Source organism: Dromaius novaehollandiae, chromosome 4, assembly GCF_036370855.1.
Source record: "Dromaius novaehollandiae isolate bDroNov1 chromosome 4, bDroNov1.hap1, whole genome shotgun sequence".
In the NCBI taxonomy this organism is placed as follows: Eukaryota; Metazoa; Chordata; class Aves; order Casuariiformes; family Dromaiidae; genus Dromaius; species Dromaius novaehollandiae.
Window position 1 is genome coordinate 19,116,731 of NC_088101.1, and position 20,446 is coordinate 19,137,176.

At 39.8% G+C, this 20,446-nt stretch overlaps 1 protein-coding gene and 1 long non-coding RNA gene across 7 annotated transcripts in view; one reads left to right on the forward strand and one right to left on the reverse strand.

Moving 5' to 3' along the window:
- BANK1 (B cell scaffold protein with ankyrin repeats 1) overlaps positions 1-12,522 on the forward strand; it is a 151,519-nt gene extending 138,997 nt beyond the window's left edge. For 3 of the 6 annotated variants that reach the window (XM_026109501.2, XM_026109545.2, XM_064510528.1), the window contains 5 exons: positions 440-624; positions 2,423-2,486; positions 4,534-4,604; positions 7,420-7,469; positions 11,864-12,522. In XM_026109501.2, the coding sequence (XP_025965286.2) occupies positions 440-624; positions 2,423-2,486; positions 4,534-4,604; positions 7,420-7,464 (365 nt within the window). In that variant the 3' untranslated portion in view covers positions 7,465-7,469; positions 11,864-12,522. Of the gene's footprint in view, positions 1-439; positions 625-2,422; positions 2,487-4,533; positions 4,605-7,419; positions 7,470-8,486; positions 9,688-11,863 lie in introns of those variants that run through there. The other 3 variants (XM_026109523.2, XM_064510529.1, XM_026109509.2) reach the window with 2 other exon arrangements.
- Positions 9,672-14,042, reverse strand: LOC135328160 (uncharacterized). Its single transcript, XR_010388896.1, has 3 exons — positions 13,895-14,042; positions 10,280-10,643; positions 9,672-10,176 (listed from the first exon to the last, which is right to left on the reverse strand). It is a non-coding gene; the product is annotated as an uncharacterized LOC135328160 (long non-coding RNA).
- Positions 14,043-20,446: the final 6,404 nt, after the last annotated feature.

Genomic DNA, 20,446 nt, shown 5'->3' on the forward strand with positions numbered 1-20,446 from the left:
CTTCCAACCAAATTTCAACTCTAGCTGTTGAGAAATGTGATGTGTAAAGCTGGAGGGGAAAAAAGGCACTGTGGAAATTTGTGTGTTAACATGTCAAGGATTTTCTTTAAAATGTCAGTACTGTAGCTTTAGCACTAGAAGGAAATTTTTATATGAACCGACACTAATCGGAAAATGTTTGGATCAGGGAATGGCAATTAATGAAATGTTAAAAAAAGAGGCTACTCTGCTGCCAAGGAGTGATGGTGGATAGCTCATGGGTTCATTGCATTTCTCCCATTGGAAAAAAAAAAAAGTGCATCTTAAAGATGGTCTACTTTAATTGAAAATGGTTCATAAGAATCACTGCTCACCTCTTTTGAAAAAAGTACTTGCATCGTAAAGAAAAAGAAATGAAAAGAGTTAATGTTTTCTGCCTGTATCTGTTTACGTTTCATAGCAGCACACAGAGGCCACACTGATACGGCGACTTACAGCACTTTGAAACACACCATCCCAGCTGAACAAGAAGCTCTGATCCATTTGCAGGAACAGGTGAAAAAGGGGGCAATTTCTGTGGATGAAGCACTTGAAAAATTTAAACAATGGCAGAAGGAAAAAAGCAGACCGCAATCCGCTCAGCAGGTATGAGACTGAATGTTTAATGTTTCTTGAGGCAAATCTTTATCAGAAGTTCCAAAAACGCACTCTTGCATTTTGACTCCTATATGTGAGGTCTCAAATAAGTGCCGTGATTTATAGCATCATGATTTATGTGCCCATCAGCTCCTGTCAAACTTGCTGCTTAAGGTACTGAACCTTTTAGGTACCTCTTTCCACTGGAGTTAGGTTTGTGTTGTTATTTGAATATCTGAGAGTCTTCCTGAATTTATTTTGCCCAACGTCAGGTGCTGGTGCATTTGATTAAAACCTGGGGTAAACATGTTGGTCTGCTAGGACTTTTGTTCTCAACTGCTTAGGTCTGTGCATCTTCTATGAAGCCACAAACCTTCTGTAGCTGAGCAAACTGAACGTTACCAGCTAATGGAAACATAACTAACTACTTCAAACTTACATTGTTAATATATATTGACTACATCATGATTTAGGCCTATCTGAAAGTGTTCAATCTACCTAGCAAAATTCACAATTCTCAGAAATGCATTTCAGCTCTTTTATTCAAAGCATGGAGTAAATTAAGGTCCACAAAAACAGGATTTACAAAAGCCCACACACTGAGTCACTGAAAAACTTGCATCAAAGCTAGCTGAGGCTAAGGAGAAAGACAAGGTGAGGTGGCTTGTTAATTACTTCCAACACGACCACTGGAAGGCAGAGGTCATGCCCTTATTTTATATTAGATCATGCAATAAATAAAAAATATTTTTATTGTCTTGTAAGTACATCTAATAGAAAGAGGAAAACCATGGTTAGGCTCTGGCTCTGCTCTACAGAATAGGAGAGCTATCAGATGCTGATAACAAGGAAAGGTTAAATGCCCTCTTTATTTACAATTTATCTTTAGTAAATGCATTAGCTTTGTCATCACAGTGAAGCACTAAGAGCAGAAGCGCAAGAGCTCAGAGCGACTGAGGCGTACAGTTTCCAGGCCGTGCACGAGCAGCACGGCGGTAGTTGTTTGGCAGCAGTACGCCAGTGCGGTGGCTTGCCCCTTCCTGAATCTGTCTGTGCCCAGGCGCACAGCTGAGTTGTGCTGGCACTGCTCTGTTGAGCAGTGGACTTACTTGTGGAGCACAGTGATGCCTACTGTGTGCAAAGATAGCAGCACTAAGTGATAGGTCATTTTTCTTGGTTAACTAGAAGAGCTCTATGTTTGAAGGAGGATTTACAGGGCCTGTTTTCACTGCTTAAGGAAAAAAGCCACTTTCTAGTGGTTATTTATATCCCAAACTGTATTTGTGACTTTTCTTTGGTTTTGTACCGTAGAAAACTCTTTTGCTGTTATCCCCACTATGAACTTAATTAATTTACTTCACACTATCATGGCAGAAGTTTAGTCTTCACTGGGATTTTGAGTAAAGATCACTTGTCCAAAGTGAAAAATGAAGACCCCCCCAAAGCTCAGCGGTTTCCTATCCACAAAGAGAAAAGCCCTAAAATCAGTCTCAGTGTAAGTGTCTCTGTAGTCTAATTCCAGAATCAACATAACTTACTGCTGGAGAAACTCCACCAAGCTTCTTGGGTATAAATGCTGAAAATAGAATTTATTTGTAAAGCAGTATAATATCATAAAAGGTATTTTTAAGATATCTAAAAAATCTTTTAAATAAAAAATTAGTCTTTTACAATTATTCCTGGATAGAGAAGCTTGGTATTCAGAATGTTAAAGAATCCAGCATTTTGTATTTATTCATTTATTATTTCTACAGTAAACCTTCATTACTGACCTCTGCTGCTTTTATGCTTGCTTTTTAACTTAAAGGAAAAAGTACGCCACCTTAGAGAAAACAACGTTGGAAACAGACTAGAAAAGGAAAATCTGAATGGTAAGTTACACTTTGTTTGCCTTTCAAAACATTGAAGAGACTTGAACTGTAAATACAGATACTGCAACAGCCTGTTGCAGAGTATAAGCAGACTTTTGGATCAGGAACTGGATATGTAATGAGCATTTTCTGTATCTTACCACATCTAAGTGTGTGTGGGGGGGGGGGGAGGGTGTAAATCAATCAGGCCTTCAGTAGGGTCAAGATTTCATCCCAAAAGATGAGATCAGGGAGAGTTAATGGGGCAGAAAATTTACCAATTCTCCATGGCTCAGCTTTTCTGTAGCTGCTGTTTCCTACTGCTTTGTTATAATTAGAATAAATCATTTATTTAGAACAATTTAATTGATTAATTCAGTATTTTATTTGTAAAATAAAAGCTGTCAATTTGCACTTGTAAATTCTTGATAAACTTTCCACTGCTATAGCACTTTAGTGTTGTGATTCATTAATAAAAGCTGTACGATTCGTCATTTAAGATGCTTCTTCCCCTTTGGGATTGAATGCCTTCATCTGTATAAATCACCTGTATTTCCTATAAATTATTTTCTCTTGTTATTATGAAAACATTGTGTTAGACAGTCTTGACTTCAGACCCAAGATTTCTGTAAACATCAGTACATACAAGTTCTTGGAAGTGAAATAGAGTATTTCTTTTTCACATTGGACTTTGTACCATCAATATAAATTTCTATTTGTAGTTATCACCTAAGTATAAGTTATTACCGTACCATAAGAGAGAAAAAAATCCATAGTACTGCTTCTGTTATTCCATTACACAGTGTTGCATTTATGTAGACCTGCATTTATGCAGCATTCAATCAGTAGCTCTTTACAGAAATTTTTTTAAAATATCTTTTAGCTGTATCAGTGACTGGATTACCAGATAAAAGCCATACCTAAACACTAATACTATCCATTACAATTAAATAGCAATACCCTCTGAACTACTTTTGATAGACGTAAGGACAGTTGTTCTAAGGTTTTGCTTTAAGATTCTACTTAACATACAAATGCACGCAATTTAGACTGCAGTAGTTTTGGAACAAAACTGAATATGAAGGGAATATGAATATGAAATTCATGTTCTTTTTGAAACACATTTAAAAAGCAAGTATGTGCCTCTGTGTAAGGTAAGAAAGTGACGGAAATAATAATTGCAACAGTGGATTCCTCAGCCCCTTTCAATGGGCAAAATCACCACTGAACATTATCCGAAAGGTAAGTGTTAATAGCCGGTGGTTGGTTGGTGAGTTTAAGTGCTTTAGCCTTGCCTCCCCCACCCCCTCCCTACATAACCTGTATGACAAAGTCCTGTGCAGAAATGGCATTTGTCATCCCCGACTCCTTTCTTTAAGAGGAATTCTAGATTATTTATATTTGAGCCTTACAGTCCTCCATAGCTGGTAGAGGTGCAGCATCCTGAGCATGCGAACAGGCTGAGATCCTGCCCTGCCCTGCCCGGCATGTGTTCCTAAGAGGCAGTTTGCTATAAGCCAGGCAGAGCTCGCGAGGGTGATTCTTGGAAAGCAAGAATCTGGCTGTAGGGTTTGTCTGTAGGGTTTTTTTCCTAAGACCACATCAGTCCTAGTTCTGTAGCTCTCCTCTATCTCCAGAGTTCAGTTAATGACTCATACCAGCCAGGTCAACAGAAATGTAGTATCAACAAGAGAATTTTAAATTTTGTGAAACAGTCAGGCTTTTATATTCTCCAGTAACTCAGATAGTGATCACTATGTTCCCTTCTGATCCTAACCTCTCTGCCCTTTGTTATATTACCTTATATCTCATCATGCATTTAAATCTTTGCACTGTAGAAATGCAATGAGAAGAATCATTACAGAGGCCCCTGTCCTACCTAACAGCGCACTCATTACCAAAGATTTAAATTACTGAAAATAAGAACTTCTAAAAGATAAAACTTCCCCTGGGGATGGAGGCACACTAATGGCAAGAGTAAACAGGACCTCAGAAGAGCAATACCTAAATCCAGACATAAACAAACTTCCTGAAGCAAAAATGACAAACTGCCTTTTTTCTTCTTTAGTTCATAAGGAAAGCAGACCAGAGAGCATTCATTTTAGAGACCTGTTATACTACACGCCATTTAATAAAGTGGTACGTATGAATGTTGGCAATTCTCAGATTTGTTTAATGGGTTTTGTAATGGATTTGAGTTCTTTTACATCTGTAAACAGACTCACCAGCCATACTTTTAAAAAGATGGGCCTCTCTCTCCAGGTTTCACAGTTGAAGTTAGGTTTTGGATATCCTTTTTCAGAGATCCTCTTTGAAGTCTTCATTTAGGATTCGAAGAGATCACATCAGAAGCGTGTTAGAAAAGTAATTTCATTTTTATTTTAATGAGGAAAGAAAATATATGCTATAATGAGTAAGGAACATGATTTTTAGTTTCCTGATAAGTTAGATCTTGCTTCCACTGTAATGAAAGTTATAATAGAAGACTGAACTGAGTGCTACTCTCATTAATAACTTTTGATAATATCTTGAAGTTCACATCTCATTTTGCGACAGTTTAATATAGGACTGAATAACCAAAAAAGAAAAAAGAAAGAAAAAGCTGCACTTGCAAGGCAAAAAGAAAGTTCTGTCACTCCTGGAGTAAAGTATCTACAAAAACCTACTTTAAGAACAAATGAAAAAGGACTAAGCATGTAGAATGTTGCAGAAAGTACAGACAATACTTTGACTATCATTACTACAGAATATACGTATGGTCTTATCCATAGACACCAATACTTTTCTTCTCAGAAAAAAGGTAAGATATTAAGGGAAGTCAGCCAACAGAACAGAAGAAAATAACTTTAGTAAAATTTCACAGAAATACATAAATGATTTAGGGACCAAAGCTTCATTTTCAAATATGACTGGCCCAGACTTTTTAAGGTGGTATTTAAGGTTTTGTTGGCATCTTTTCTGAAACTGCTGTAGTGCTGAACTAGAGGAATACTGGAGAGAAGAAAAGGATTGAAACTGTTTGACTGACTGGCTGCATCTCTAGCGTCTGAAGTCCTCCGCTGGAGGTCTCCTCTGGGACACAAATTTCCAAACTGGGACAGCCCGAAGGCAGCCTGTGCTCTCGCAGCAAGGCAGATGCGTGCCACTGCTGTTGTGGTGTCTCACCAGGGCAGGATGCACACACAAATGGTTACACTTCAGCTTATCTGCGGTAGCTGATTTCTTGCCAGTACTCTTAAGCACAAGGTAAGGCTCAAGATTTGCATAGGTTTGTGCATGGCCACCAGCGGAACTACTGGCTGCAGCTTAGACAAAATTTATTTAAGCATTACTAGGCAAATTTCCTATAAAGTCTTAGGGACAGTGGGGCTTTCACATGCATCCATACTTTCTAGCATCTTAGTCGTCCTCCAGTGACAAATACACCTTTGGAGCAAATTGGCAAATCAGTCTTTGCATCTGTTCCATTCTTGGGAACTTTGGTGAGACTGGCAAGGAAAAGAGCTTTTTCCAGTGAGTTTTCACAGGGAACTGAACTGAAACCATTTATTTCATAGCTGTCAGCTGATAACCAATCCGTACTTACAAGTTTAGTCATTACTGGTTTCTTTCTGCCTCTAAAAGCAGCCTTAATACGCAAGAAAGATTGTAACTTTACCATCTATTGTGGTGAACTGTTTAATACTGACTCACTCCTGTAAGGCACTGTATACAGCCAGGTCATCCACTGCAATAAAGGCAGCCTCAACAGAATTTCTTCTTCCAAATTTTAATCTCCAAATCTGGAGAAGCCTATGACAACAAAGCAGATTTAGTTTAATTAAGTTTGCTCAACCAGCTGCCAAAGACCAAATCTCTTCCTCAGCTCCATCCAAAAAATTCTCAGAAGAGCATTAAGTAACTTGCACAAACTGCCAGTTTATTTATTAGGATCGCTGTCCCAAATAGCTGGCTTCAGTCCTCAACCGTCATCAGCACGTTGTTTTTATTCCAAGTTGCTGGCAGATTGCTTATTCATCAGTTGATGCCACTGCAGCTTGCAGGTAGCATCTAAGTAGAGATTTCCCTGAACACTGAAAAATAGCTCTTAATTTTGAGACTATTTGTCTACCAATTTCCATTGTCTCTGTTAAGCCAGTAGGAAGATGAACAAACACAGACCCCAATTTTCGTATTTGTATCCATAGGAACTCAAACTTCTTTACTCAACCCTGTTAGCCAGGGTGAAGAAATGCAGGAGTGTCAAGCATATATAGACTTTTGTATACGCCACTGGAAAGTGATGAAGTTAAATACCACTGAAGTCATAGAACAGGGGCTTTTTCTTCATGACCTGAACAGTAGGCATTTCGATCAGGACTGTCAGTCTTGAAAATGTATTTTTGTTGAAGACAGAGGCCATTGGACTTTTAATGCTACATCTTTTAGCCTGTTTAACCTTATTTCCAGTTTCTTAAGTATTCTGTAGCTTCACATCAGGCCGACATTTAAAATCAAGGGAAAAGAAAAAACCTCCAAAAAAATAGTTTCTTTCCTATTTGTTACAATATCAGGCCTTCATGAGGCCAGCCCACAGCCAAACTGTTGACTGAGGAACTCAAAGACAACTAAATATTCCATGTATTTCCTAGCCCCTTCTAATTTGTTTCATCCTCACAAATGCACACCCTCACACCAGCAAGAGAGGACTGACATGCTGTTAAAAGTAAACTCCATTTATACAAAATCCACCTCGCGCCATTCTCTAACTCAACGCTGTCGCGGATACTCTGTTGTTGCACCCAGCTCTCAGGGACATGTGCTGTATTCACATTTGAAGGAAAACACATTAAAAAGCAGCTCACACTGGGTATGTATTTTGTGAATTACTCAACTTTGAAAGGCATTCCTTACTGGCCTAATTTATCATTGATATATACATAACTATGTATTAATTGTACCTATTTCTTTCTAGTCTCCAATTAGAAACCCAACAGACAAGGAACAGATGCCTAATTAACAGAGGTAAGAGCATGTATACAAATGCGCACAGAAACGTTATTTGTCATGGAAACTAATGCTTGCGAAAGTGCTTTCTATCAGAGTGCATTCTCTTAACAGTAGAAGAGAAGTGTATCTTAGGTGTATCAGAGGTCCGATTTCACAAGATAAACATAACTGTCATACATTGCAGTTTATATTAAAAATTATTTTTTGTCAGGTTTCAGTCTATTCTTGTTCCTGTAGGGGCAGATTTGCATGCTGTTTGAAACTCAACTGACTTGTGGGTGCAGTCGAAGAAGGCTCCCATTAGTCATTACAACTAATTAAGCTTATGCACCTGAAGGCACTTTTAGAGTGTAGTCCTACATACGGAACACACACATCAAATATACTGTATATTGAAATCAAATTGAATGGTATAGGTGCAAGCATTAACTGAGACCAATGGTCCTTTAAGTGCTAGAAATATTACAGGTGACAGTACTGTCTCCAAGAAAAGCAGAATTTTATGATGATTCTGTTAGCGATTGTGACCTTTTTACTTTTGGACATTTAACAAGATCTTTAGTAGTTTGTTTTATTACTGTTTACTACCTGTGTGCTCTCTTTTATTTCTCATAGCATTTTTAAAACTATTTAAGTCTACCTTTCAATGAAATGTAATCATTAAACTTGCTGCTAGGAGATAGAAGTAAATAAATCTGTTTTACAGCATCCATTGTCTTTTTTATCATTTTCAATCTCTGTGCTGAGAACAAGGTTACCAGGAACAGCACTTAGATCATGAGCGGAGGTTGTAGACTTCATCAGTTAACTTACAGACATTGTGAACATAGGGTGCAGTAAATAATCACCTAGAAAATTTCTTATTTTGAATACCTCTGAAAATGATCAGTCATGCAACCTTCCCTAATCACAGCAGAATGATTGCCACTAAAAGTTTAAGGCCCACAACACAGAAGTCTGCATCCTGTTAGTACATGTGCACATCATTTTCTTGAAATCATTAATAAATTTCACATACCTTGGGTTTCACAGGTGCTGAATTTCTCCGTTTACCGGTGTCTGCAAGAACAGTCCGCGCTGAGCAGCTCCAAAAGCCGGACTTAGAGTTTCTTCTTCAGTTTTCTTTCCTTCAGATGAGTTTAGGACCTGATAGGGATACTGAAACTTTCAAAATTAAAGTTTATATTTTAAAATATGAATAGCATTTGCATTATTAGAGTTATGAAAGGGACTTAAATAACATTAGTTTACAATGACAAAATGATACAACATATCTCTAAAGACAAATGTAAGAAAGGACCTGTTAGTCAACGGTTATTTTGCAAGGTGACTCAGTTTGCTTCTCCAGCTTCTCCAAGTCTGGGAATGATGCGTTATACTGTCAAGAAACTGAAAACAGATGATCTTCAATGAGGTCCTCTATGCCACCCTTCTATACGAAGAGGAAGGTAGTTGCTCCCTGTGAGAATTGCATCCACTGGAGCCATTTCCCTGCTGCTCGCTGGAGCACAGTGCCCAAGTGTGCCGCAGGACTGAGCTGTTGCTCAGTTTCCTTAATATTTTGCCACCATTTCTACCAGGACAAGTATAGCAGAGAATTGTGGTATGGCAAAAGGAAAAGGGAAGGATAAAGAAAGTGCCTGCCCACAGGAAATAAGTGGCAGAGAAACAAGAAAGAAAGTCACAAGAAATCTCTTTCAGCTGAGATTATGTTTTAGGGAACGGCAACACAACCAGGACAGGGAGAATACCTGAGTATGACTCTCTTCCCACACAAACACCAGTGTTTCTATTAGGGTTCCACAGGTACAGTGGGGGACGGTTTATACAGATCATAAATTGTGTTTAGGTTTTGTGAGATACTAGGACAGCTCTATAACCATTATCCTGTCAGGATCTCATTTCCACTGCCAGAGGCCTAGGGTGAGTTTGGAGAACTTGCTTGCAAGTGTCTTACCAGAACAAGGCTGTAGAAAGTTAGTATCTGCTACAAAAATGTTTCAACTCCTGCTGTTTGCTCTGCAGGCCCTCTTTCCCCGGTCACAGTCAGTGGTGTACCACCTAAAAGGTTTTTCCTTCTGGTCTACTTTTTCCCAGGTTTTGGATAAGAAATGAACACCGAAGGGAGAATGGTGTTTTTTCCTCCTCCCTACCATCTTGCCCAGAAAAGGAACATATGCAGAAACCTATAAAAAAAACAACGAACACTTCTTTTCTTTTTGTCAGCCTACATTTTTAAGGTCCAGCTCTACACCTTACTAAAGATGTAGTTTAAAGTATGACTCCCTCCCCATGTGATTACAGCTTTTAGCTGTTTTTCAGTTACATTGTTGTAGTTGCTTGTCTAATCAGTGTGTGTGTCTGCCTGTCTTCTGGGATTAAATGAGGCCTCAGTGTTGCAGTCTCATCAGCTGTGCGTTACTCAGTCTGTTACATACAAGCAAATACTCAACTAAATTTGAGGCGTCAGTGCTTACCTACAGTGCAGAGGAAGACTTCCACAGACCTTCAGCTGCCTGCTGGGTGAGGCTGAAGACCTAAGTGTTAGCTCTTATGTTGTGCTTTCCTTTTCTCCTCCACCTCCCTTCCAGCTCGCGTGAAATTGATGGAAGTCATTAAAACACAGCAAGGAAAGGGCCTTTTGCCTTCAGCATCAAGATTAATTCATTCTGTAGCTGCAAAAATGACCCCACAGATGATTGACAGGAAAGTGAAGGCATCTCTGGAAAAAAGAAATGAAAATACTAAGTTAGTTTAATTATATATAGATTTACATCTAGACTAAATCTGCAGTCTTAAAACAGAAATTATAGTAGAGGCCTTACTGAAAGTAGATCTTGTTTCTTGAGATCTGCTTCCTGCTTTGAAATAGACCAAATTTACACCTTGGAGATGCACAGCAAGCCAGTGAGGACCAAAAGGTGATGAGGTGGAGGCTCAGTGTTCGTCACAGCATCCCTCAATGGCATTAGGTTTCCATAAAACAGGTACCTCTTTTCCTGGTCCTTACCCTCTAAAGCACTTGTTCAGGTCCCCCTCCTTCAAACTCCTCAGAGGCGAGAGGGGGGGAAAAAAAATTCTTATGGCATGACTTGAAAATGAAAAATTTTGCCTCCTCCTTCAGGACATACCTCAGCTCCTCCACAGGGTTGCTAGCAGAACTCTTTCCTTCAGCAGAGCTCAAATCACCTACACCAAATGGATAAAAAAGCTTTGAATGTCAAAAGCTCTGTAGCTGGAGAAAGCTATTATAATGAAAAAGTTAGTAATAGCAGTGATGGTTATAAACTGCAGATTGCTAAAGCAGGATGAGTCATTTAACTGGGGAGGTGGGGGGGATTACCCCTGGGATTAGAATAGATGATCTCTGTCACTTTTAGAAAATCATTGTGTGGGTGAGAGAGAGTGAAGCAGATGTGGGAGAACTTGCAAAATACAATTTATCCAGCAAATTCAACCAATTCTGCTTGAGAATTATCTATGTCAAACTCGGACAATCGCCTCTTCCCCAAAATATGATCTCTGCATAGCTTTTTTGTGCCATTCTCTGTCTCAAAGTTGATTTGGAGGCCTGACTGCTGTTGTACTAGAGATACTAGTATTTGAAAAGCAGAGTTCATGGAGAGGGCCATATGCCACAGCTATAAAGTAGTGGAAGAGCCTTTGTTTGGGGTTTGTTTTTTGTTTTTTCTTCTCCTCCCCTTTACCCCATTTACAGAGAGATCATATTAACAGAAAAATAACAGAGTTGGAAGAGGACTATTGATTTACATGCGTCCACTGGAAAACATTAATTTAAGGTGAAATTCTAAAATCTATATACTTCATCTCTGAAGTTTATGCTTTCAGTACAAACCCAACAGAAGTCTTTCTAAAAAAAAGGCTCTAATGGTCTTTCTCAAAGTAATAAAGTACACTCAGCAGCATACACAACTATAAAGTGGTGTACACAGAGGAGACCTGAACCTTTCCTGTGTGTTTTGTTTTGGTTTTTTGAGGAAAAAAATGTCTGAAGACTTCCCAGTATCATTTCATACTGGTGCATTTTTGCTCGCTAGTTGCAGGGACATTTTTGAGCATTTGATTACTTGTAAAAATTGCAAATAAAACATTCAAAAAATAAGCATCTGTTGCTAACATCCAGAGTCTCCAGGTGCCTGAGCCTCCAACTCCAGTACTAAGTTCTTCCTAGCTATGTTGCTCTTGCCTATATGTACATCATACTGTCTTCACACAAGGGAAGAGGAGGACTGGAGTTAGTATCCAACAGATGGAGCTGAAGGAATAGGCGGTGCTCTTGATTCTCTATTACTCGTTTTTAAGAAATACTGTGTTTGATCTTATCCTAAACAAACACCAACAGCCTTTTCAGTAATTGGCATTTTTCTTTCTTTTTTTTTTTTTTCCAGTGCATTTCTTCGGCCTGCTGCGCATTGGTTTCCTTTTAGGCCTCCCATACATCTCCAGACTGCACCTTGACTTAGGCTCAGGCTCCACGGCGTACTGCTATGATGTGGCCATGCTATCATCGCTGCACTTCCCCTATCTTGGGATCGCTTACCTGGGCCAACTCTGGAAGAAGTCCAGTATCACTAAAGCAAATTAATAAAATTTCTTGTAAAGTCAGCACTGAATTTTTACATTCTTTCCTTGCCAATTATTTTGTCCAGATGACAGCTGAGGACATATATACACCGTGTGCTTTAGTGAATTGTTTTTAAACTCATTTCAGTTTCTCCATAATGCTTTAGAAAAGCACCACTGGCTGAGATATTGAAATGAGATAGTTGGTTAAAAGTAGATATTAATGCATGTAAGAAGGAGATTATGGAAAAATCACAAGGGAATTATGAAGTTATGATACATAGAACTTAGGTTTTAGTTTTCATTTTAAGACATTTTTGTATAAATTTATGTATGTAAATTTGTCTTTCCTAGGAATAATGTTACTCCATTACTAAATGATTATATTCAAAGTAAAGTTAATTTCTATAAGTCAAACTGTATATATCAAAAAAATGTAAATCAGCACTAATTATCTGCTACTGCATTAAAGTGATTACAAGAATTATGTTCACAAGGAAATTGTGCTTTGTTTAATAAGTTGCCAAAGGTAAATGATACCCACAAACACAAAAGTCTCTATTGCATTTATGCAGCCTCAGTAAAGGAAAAAAATATGGTTAGTGGATATAAAAGTCTGCATTCACACAGTGGCATACTCCAAAATTTAAATGAGCACATGACCCTGCAGGAGGATGTTAAAAAGTTTGCCCCATCTCATACACATAGAGGAAAAAAAGATTGCATATGCAACCAGCAGAGGGTATAAGAGAACATTTTAACATTCAGATTAAGTAGTAGCTTAAATAGATTTATCCCACCCTCGTTGTCTGAACTTTGTGGAAGCAGTCTTAAAAAGCTAGTAAATTACTGTTGGCCCAGAAATGGCGATCACACACAGAGATCATGATTTTCTTTAGTTACATGTTATTCGCTGCTATCTTCAGGCTCATGGATTGTTCGGAGCAAGCCTCCCCTCATGCTTTCAGTAGTCTGAATCTGTGCTTTGCAGGTACTTAGGAGATGCTTGCACTTCAACTTTAGTTAGGAAACAGTGAAAGCTGCTTTTAATCAGAAACCCTTACATATGAATAAATGTTGCTCCCTAAACTGCATTTTAATGTGACACAAATTTGGAGGAGGAAGGAGAAGAGAGAATTCGATGCTCATTCTTATGAGCCTTGAGGATCATGTTATTTCCTCAATTTTAGCAAATTATTGTGCCAAGAACTGTTGCAAATAAAAATAAGCCAAAAGGACAGTATCAGGATTTTTATTATAATGACAGTCGTGTGACTTGGTATCTACACATAGCTTTAGGCTAATTAAAGTTCTATTTTAAATGGACTGATGAAAAATCTTCAGGAAATTATCTGTTCTTTGGGGAAACCTCCCCTTTCTGTTAGAAAATCTCACAGAAATACTGCAATGCCAGATGTATTGCTATAAAGTTATAAATATTTAGTGACTACTGTTGTAGGGTGGTAACGTAACTTTGTATTCCAGACAAATGCTTTTCTTAGGCTATTTGAACCACAGCAAAAGCCTTGAAATGTATAACATCTCCCAGATCTGGAAATGCAGTATCTGCAGACTGAGGGACACGAGACTATTAGACTTAATAAGACAGGAGCTGTGATATTTTAGATTTACCTGGCCATATGGAAACAGGATGGAGGGAATTACCTGGACATTTAAGCATGTATATAAGCTGTCATTTTAACAGATGCTTTCTCTTAAGAGGTTCCCTCCTCCAAAAATACATATTCCTATAAAGCCTGCTAGTCAATGTATCCCCTGGCAATCATTCCCAAAGAACCAAAATATAAATTGAAGAGAGAATACAAAGCAGGTAAAAAGTTTCTTTGTGTTGGTACCTGGTGTCTTTTCTGATGTTCCTCTTTGTTTTCATAGCGGTGCATGTGAAGGAACCTTTCTGGGGCCAGTCCTCACAGACCTCCGAGCAGGATCCGGGCACTCTCTGTGCTGCCAACTGAAAAGCAGGTGCTCTGGTGGCTCTTTTGCCCCAGCAAGAAGGGACCTGGAAAAGGTGGAGAGCTGAGGTCAGTGGTATGAAACTAAGGAAGGAAGTGCAGAAAGTCACCTCAAGGAAATGTTAGCCTTTTCCTGGAAGAAACTTGTATACCAATATAATAACAGTGTCAAACCCTCATTGTGGAAGCTATCGAAAACCCGGAGTTGTAATTCTCAGGAAAGAAAGGAGTGCTCTGTATGTTCATGTATTACACATCTATACCATGTATGGTGTTATACTTCACAACTTGCAACCCAGAGTCGTTTAGGATTACCCAAAACAAAGTAACTTATGTTCGGTGCTTTTATCACTTCATTAACACCCAAGTCTAAGGGTACCTGTGTACAGTGGGGTCAGTATTTCAGGTTTCTGCAGTTTCCAAATCTAGCTTGGGTTTCAGTTGTGAACACAACCAGGGAATTCCCATTTGCTACAAATGTAAGTACAGAAGAAACTATTGCCTTGTTACAGCATAACAAGAAAAAAAAAAAAACAGCAAAAAGAGCTTTTGAGAATTTTAAAGGCCAAGTTCAGCCCTCAAGTAACATGCATAAGCCTTAGCAACGTTAGTGAAATTTGAAGGCAAAAGTCTTCTGTAATCTGTGAATGGGAAAGGTAGAAGAGGATACCTCTCATTTTTCATCAGTGAGCATTTGCTTAGTAGGCAATTTTCACAAGCCAGCTTTAGCCACTAAAGATGCAGGCAAATTTCAGCCTAGCCCTCCCGGCCAGCATAATTTCTTTCTTCATCTCTCCACAAATTCCTAAGGCTTTGTCATTCTTTCAGGCAATAAGTGCACGTGGTGTTTGACAGACTGTTTCACTGTTATACAATAGAAGCATAATAACAGTAAATATTTAAAGCAGCTAAAGCTGTCACTAAAACAGCTTTACTCTTGAGCCCTGGTGTAGATACAAGAAAAAAAAGCAACAATATTTTCAATTCTTGCAGCTGGGACAGCTATTTTTGCCACTGTCACAAAAGTACAGCTCTCCTACAGAGCACAGACAAGTCTCAAAAAGATCCAAGAAATCAGTGAGGAAGACATGTAGTGTCACTTCAGTAAAGAAAGAGTTTTGCATTACCACAGCTTTGCCTTTCTTACTATGATCTTCAACTGAGGGAGGATCTGACAGAAATAGTCTAATGTCTCCTCTGACTCCTGGTGTTTTAACATAGAAGAAAAAGTCTTTTTAGTGTCTTACATGTCCTATATCTCAGATCAATTCTTGTCAGTGTGCAAAATCTGACAAAATGTATATAATCCACGATAAAGTCATTTCTATGGTATAAAATTCTGCGATGGCTGGCAACAAGTCGAGAGCAAGACTTCTGTTTCCTTATACACACACGCATGTGTGCGCACATGCAGGCACACGCACACACACACAGAGCAAGAGAGCACGAGAGCATGCGCGAGAGAGAATCCCCCCCCCCCCCCATAATCTACAGCAGACAGCGCAGCCTTCGTGGGGAAAGGAAGGGAAGGGAACGAGGCTTCCTCCCCCTGCAAAAAGGGAACCTCTGAATCTCAGTGTAGTTAATTACATGCAAGTTACAAGTAAAATCATTATACATCCTGCAAATATAAGAGCTTCTATTCCCCACCTCTCTCATGTTCAGCATCCATACTCTATTTTCTGCTACCAGTTTTCCATATACTTCCCCAAGGTGCATCACTGAACTTCAGACATGTTTATAAGCAGACATGTTGACACAAAGGAAGTCCTGAAGTTTTGCTAACCAAAAGTGCATTACTAACAAGAAACATCAGCAAGTCGCTGGTTAGCAGTGCATGTACAATTAAGTAAATCACAAGAGCCTAAAAGCCCAGTGGAGATCTCTGTTGTAGGTGCTCTACAATTCTGTCTTCACAATAAGCTAAGAGATTTACCAACTGACTGATGAGCAAAGTAAAGCCACTCTACCCTTCCAGCTATCAGAGCATATTCCATTAAATGTCAACCGATAATCCACGCAAAAATACGGAAGTATTTTAAACATCCAAAAGAAAGAAGACAATACCACAAGAATCGGTATGACTAGTTGTCAGCAAGGTGCAGCTCGCCACGCCAGGGTGCTGACCTCAAAGGGGGCTTAGGCAGCCTGGCTGAGCTGCCAGGACGAGCCTCCCTGCAGCAGCGGTTTTGCTGAATTGTGGGTGCTCAAATACTGTCCGCTCTGTGCTGAGGTAACTCACGGTTCAGGCACAGCTCACCACGTGTGAGGGGGCAGCACGCCCCTGTCGCAAGTTCACCCTATGAAAAAGTACTTGTAGTGTCTCAGCAACAGTGTAATATGTAGCAGAGTGGGAATAAATCTAAAGGTCCTGCCTTGATTTTATTAAAGAAGCTATAATCCTTGTAGGAACATAAATGATGCTGAAGATATGTTTCAGCCTTGGTAGGAAACCCCTAGTGTGACAAGAGCAGGAGCAAAGTGACAGGAGTTATCCTGACAGTCCTTGAGGGGGTGTTAATACAGAAGGGGAGAGGCAGCACCATGCAGACGGACTGCAAGGCCCCTTCATTTGCTGTGACCAACATTCATCCTGACAAACTTCAGCTTTACTGAAATGCAGCTCTGAAGCGAATCACTTGAGAAACAGGCCCCGAGATGTGTCATCAACAAACGAGGCTGGAAAGAACAGTACTCTGCACTCCATCCCTTTCCCCTTCAGATGCCTCAGGCAGCAAGTTGCCTCTAACCTCCACACTGCCAATACTGAAATGAAGAACTGCATCAGCAGAGCAGGAAGAGTTTAATGGAGACAGAAAATGGGCCCAGGGAGGGGACAGTCAGCCTGTGCTGGACTCTTCGTACAAGAAATCAGATCTATTCCAGTATCACTGCCAGCTCTCAACGTTATTATTATTTAAAAAAAAAAAAAAAGAAAAAAAGAAAAAACTTGGATGAGCCACTTCTCGCAGATAGGAAAGCCCAGGAATAAAAGTTGCAGGTCTCAGCTTATCAAATCTCTGCAAACTGCTGGCATATGAAGACAGTAAGGGTTCAATATAGGCAAAGTAACTGTTGAAAGAGAGTACCCAATGCAGTTAGGTATATCTTGTTGCTACGGTAGGCAGTGCAAAGCAGAATTATAAAGAGAAAAACATATATATAGTAGCTGCAATTGTTTGCAGACATTACTGACTTAAGGCATTTGCTCACATGGGATAGCTATGCCACATTTGTCGTCCAAAAACATAAAACCACACGTGGAGAATTTTTACCTACAGCAATATACTGTTGCCATCTATACAAAAAGAACACCTAACTGGTGAAGGGGGGGGGAAAAAAATCACATAATTATAAAAAGCAGTAAGTACTTTTTATCAGCCAATATTCAAGTTCATAAACTATAATTCTAAGATGGCTGGTTATGAGCCTCTAGTCTGATCTCTGGCAGAAGACAAGCAAGAACATTTCATGAAGCCTGGTTGGGCTACTGCATCTCTCTGAAAAGCAACCTTGAATCCTGTGCACGCAAGGCAAGTCGCGCAGGTGTAATAACTGTCCAAATGACCTGTTCCTAGAAGAATTTTGTCTAATTCAACCTCCCTTCTCTGATTCTTGTAATACCTTGCTCGCTAGGTTAAGAGGAAGTGCTGTCCTCAGAAGTCTTCTCTGCATAGGAAGATATTTCTAGATAAAAAAAAAAAAAATACTGCATTTTACTTTACCTTTATTAAATTGAGATAACAAAACACAAAAGATACAAGGTGCATGAAGTGAAGTTACAACATACAGTTCTACTTACAAGATACACGGGCATGGGTTGGCACACATCAGTGCTGTTTACTTACAGTGCAGAAAAACCCAGGAGTTAGGGATCCATGTACATAGCACAGAGGGGGGCTCTGTCCATAGCTTAGACTTCAGCTGTACAGCAAAAGGCAGAAATCAGGCACCACGAGGTAGCAATAAGTAGCCTAACAAACAGCGTTATTGCAAGTAAGCAGACCTCTGTCTCCTGTTGGTACGTTTCAATACCCTTTTTCACCCAAATGCTCTGGCTGTTTGACTCCAATTCTAGACACCCAAAGAATACCAGCACTCAAAATAAGTGTGGGAATGCCACTGGTGGAACCAGGTACCTGAAAGTTCAGCATGCGGCACGCAGTATTGCTGTGTCAAAGCCCTTTTACACTTACGGGGATGCTTCAGCGCTTCCCTCGTGCTCCCGAACGCAATTTTATTCACAACAGTTCTGTGGCAATACAGATGGCAGGGCACTCAAGCGTAATAAAAGTTAAGAGCCACATAAGTACCAGCGGTGATGCCTCGAGCAGGAGCTGCAGCGTTACAATTCCCAACCTACCATTAACCAGACCAGCAAATACCAGGAGCTGCCTGGCTGCGACACAGGGCTCCCCACCGGCTATCGGTCTCCCAGATCGTAGCTTTGGGCTCATCGTGTGCGAAGGCAGTATGGGGAGACACATACTGCTCTGGCGGAAGGAGGGCAGCACAAAGAGATGGAAAAATGGGAAAGGGTTAGGCAAGGGGCAAGTGGCACCAGTAGTGCAAGAGTGGAGCCTTTGGGTAAGTATGCCCTCAGAAGCCCTACCACCAGCCAACACAGACAACTTACATTAGTCTTATATCTTGCAGTGGTTCAGTCAGCCTACAACCGCAGGATGCAATAAATGAAGTTGCTGATGTTCTACTGATCACTTAAACCCCTTTGGAGCCAGGCAAGCTTCTTTATTAATATCAACACTATTAAAAACAAACTCTTTCAAGTCCCAACCCACTAAATACTTTTGGAGTGATATTAATACACAGATGGCATATAGGTACTACAGGGAAATTCACTAATAGCTGTATGGGTTTTATTTTGCACAGCTTCACAGCCTTCTTAAATGGTTTCAATCTCACTTAATGCATGGGACTCAATGGTGGTTCGAGTGCTCTGTTAAGCAAGACTAGCAGAAAAATGATGAGCCAAAACAGACGAGAAACTTCCATGTCAGCTCTACAGAGGATCCTTCTCTCCTTGATCCATCTAAAAATTTTAAGTTACCTTCACTCCACACCTCCTTGCCTTAATTTATTAAATGAAACGGAGGCTAAACCTCACTAACATAATCCAACTGCTACAGGAAGAATGACTTGGGATAAATATTTTTCTTTTTCAGCATTAAACAGCCAGGGGAAGGGTAGAATGAAAGGAAAGTGAGAAGAGGCGGCATTCCTTTGTTTTGATAAATTCATTGCCATTTGAGCATTGTCAGATCATTTATTATTGGCTGCTGCCTGTCTAAAGTAGAAGTTAACAAGATGTGAATACTTTGTAAAAGAAGCTTAGAGGAAAGATACATTACAAAACTTCTCAGGCAGGACTACTTCTTCTTTGGACGATTTTTAACAGGATGTGCTGCTAAGTGAGGGTGAATGCAGAATTCATGTACCACCATGCAGTACATGTTAACGACATTGGTGAAAAAATATATAAACAAATCTGAGGTAACAACATCTTATATTCTTTTTCTGGCTGTTGATCTGAATATGGTTCCTATTTCTTTTAATCATACACCTTGCAAAAATACATAAGATAGACAGAACTGCACACCAGAGACATTTCAGAATAAAAGCACCTCTTGTTTGCAAAATTAAGCAGAGATCAGGAGTGTAACGAAATGAGCTCTCTAGATCACAGGTTGGAGTCCCAGTATAGTCTTAGAAAAAGCTATACTTAGTACCCCTTATACCCCCACACTTAGCAACAGCTATTTGGAAACAATAAGCAACACTTTCCACAACCCAGCGCTGTTAAACACTGACTAATTTTGCTCTTGGAAGGATTTCAGGTATAGTACTCTTTTATAAAACAAGGTAAATAACCAACTCTGTTGATCCAAAGTAGCCTTCCTTCTCCCTGCCTCTCACCCCAAAGGAGCCAGACGGCTTAACATCTCTGCAGGGGACTCCATGCTTACACTTACGCAGGGATACTTCCTCCGAGCCTTCCCTTCCCAGCCCCCCCAGAGCACTGACTGAGCTGTCCTTACTCCCCATTCAAGAACAGGGTTAATAGGATGAAGGCTAAAATACAGCGACACATTTCTGCTGTTTAAGTGGGAGGAAGATGTAGCTCCCCACCTCCTGCACAGGTCAGCTAATACTTCACACATGACATCTGACTATCCCAGATGTTATGTCCAGCACCGCAGTCACTGACTGTAAGTTATCCAGGCCTCATAATAACGGGCCTGATAATAATCATCACCCTGTGATAACAAATTTCACAGGGTGACTAATCTATAAATCACTTCTGAATGCCAAGAGTCTACCTCACATCCAACAACCCATTGTAAGGGTTAAAATTGTAAAAAAGCCATAATCTAAAGTACCTATGGTACTACTGAGGAAAAGCAGGAATTTGACCTG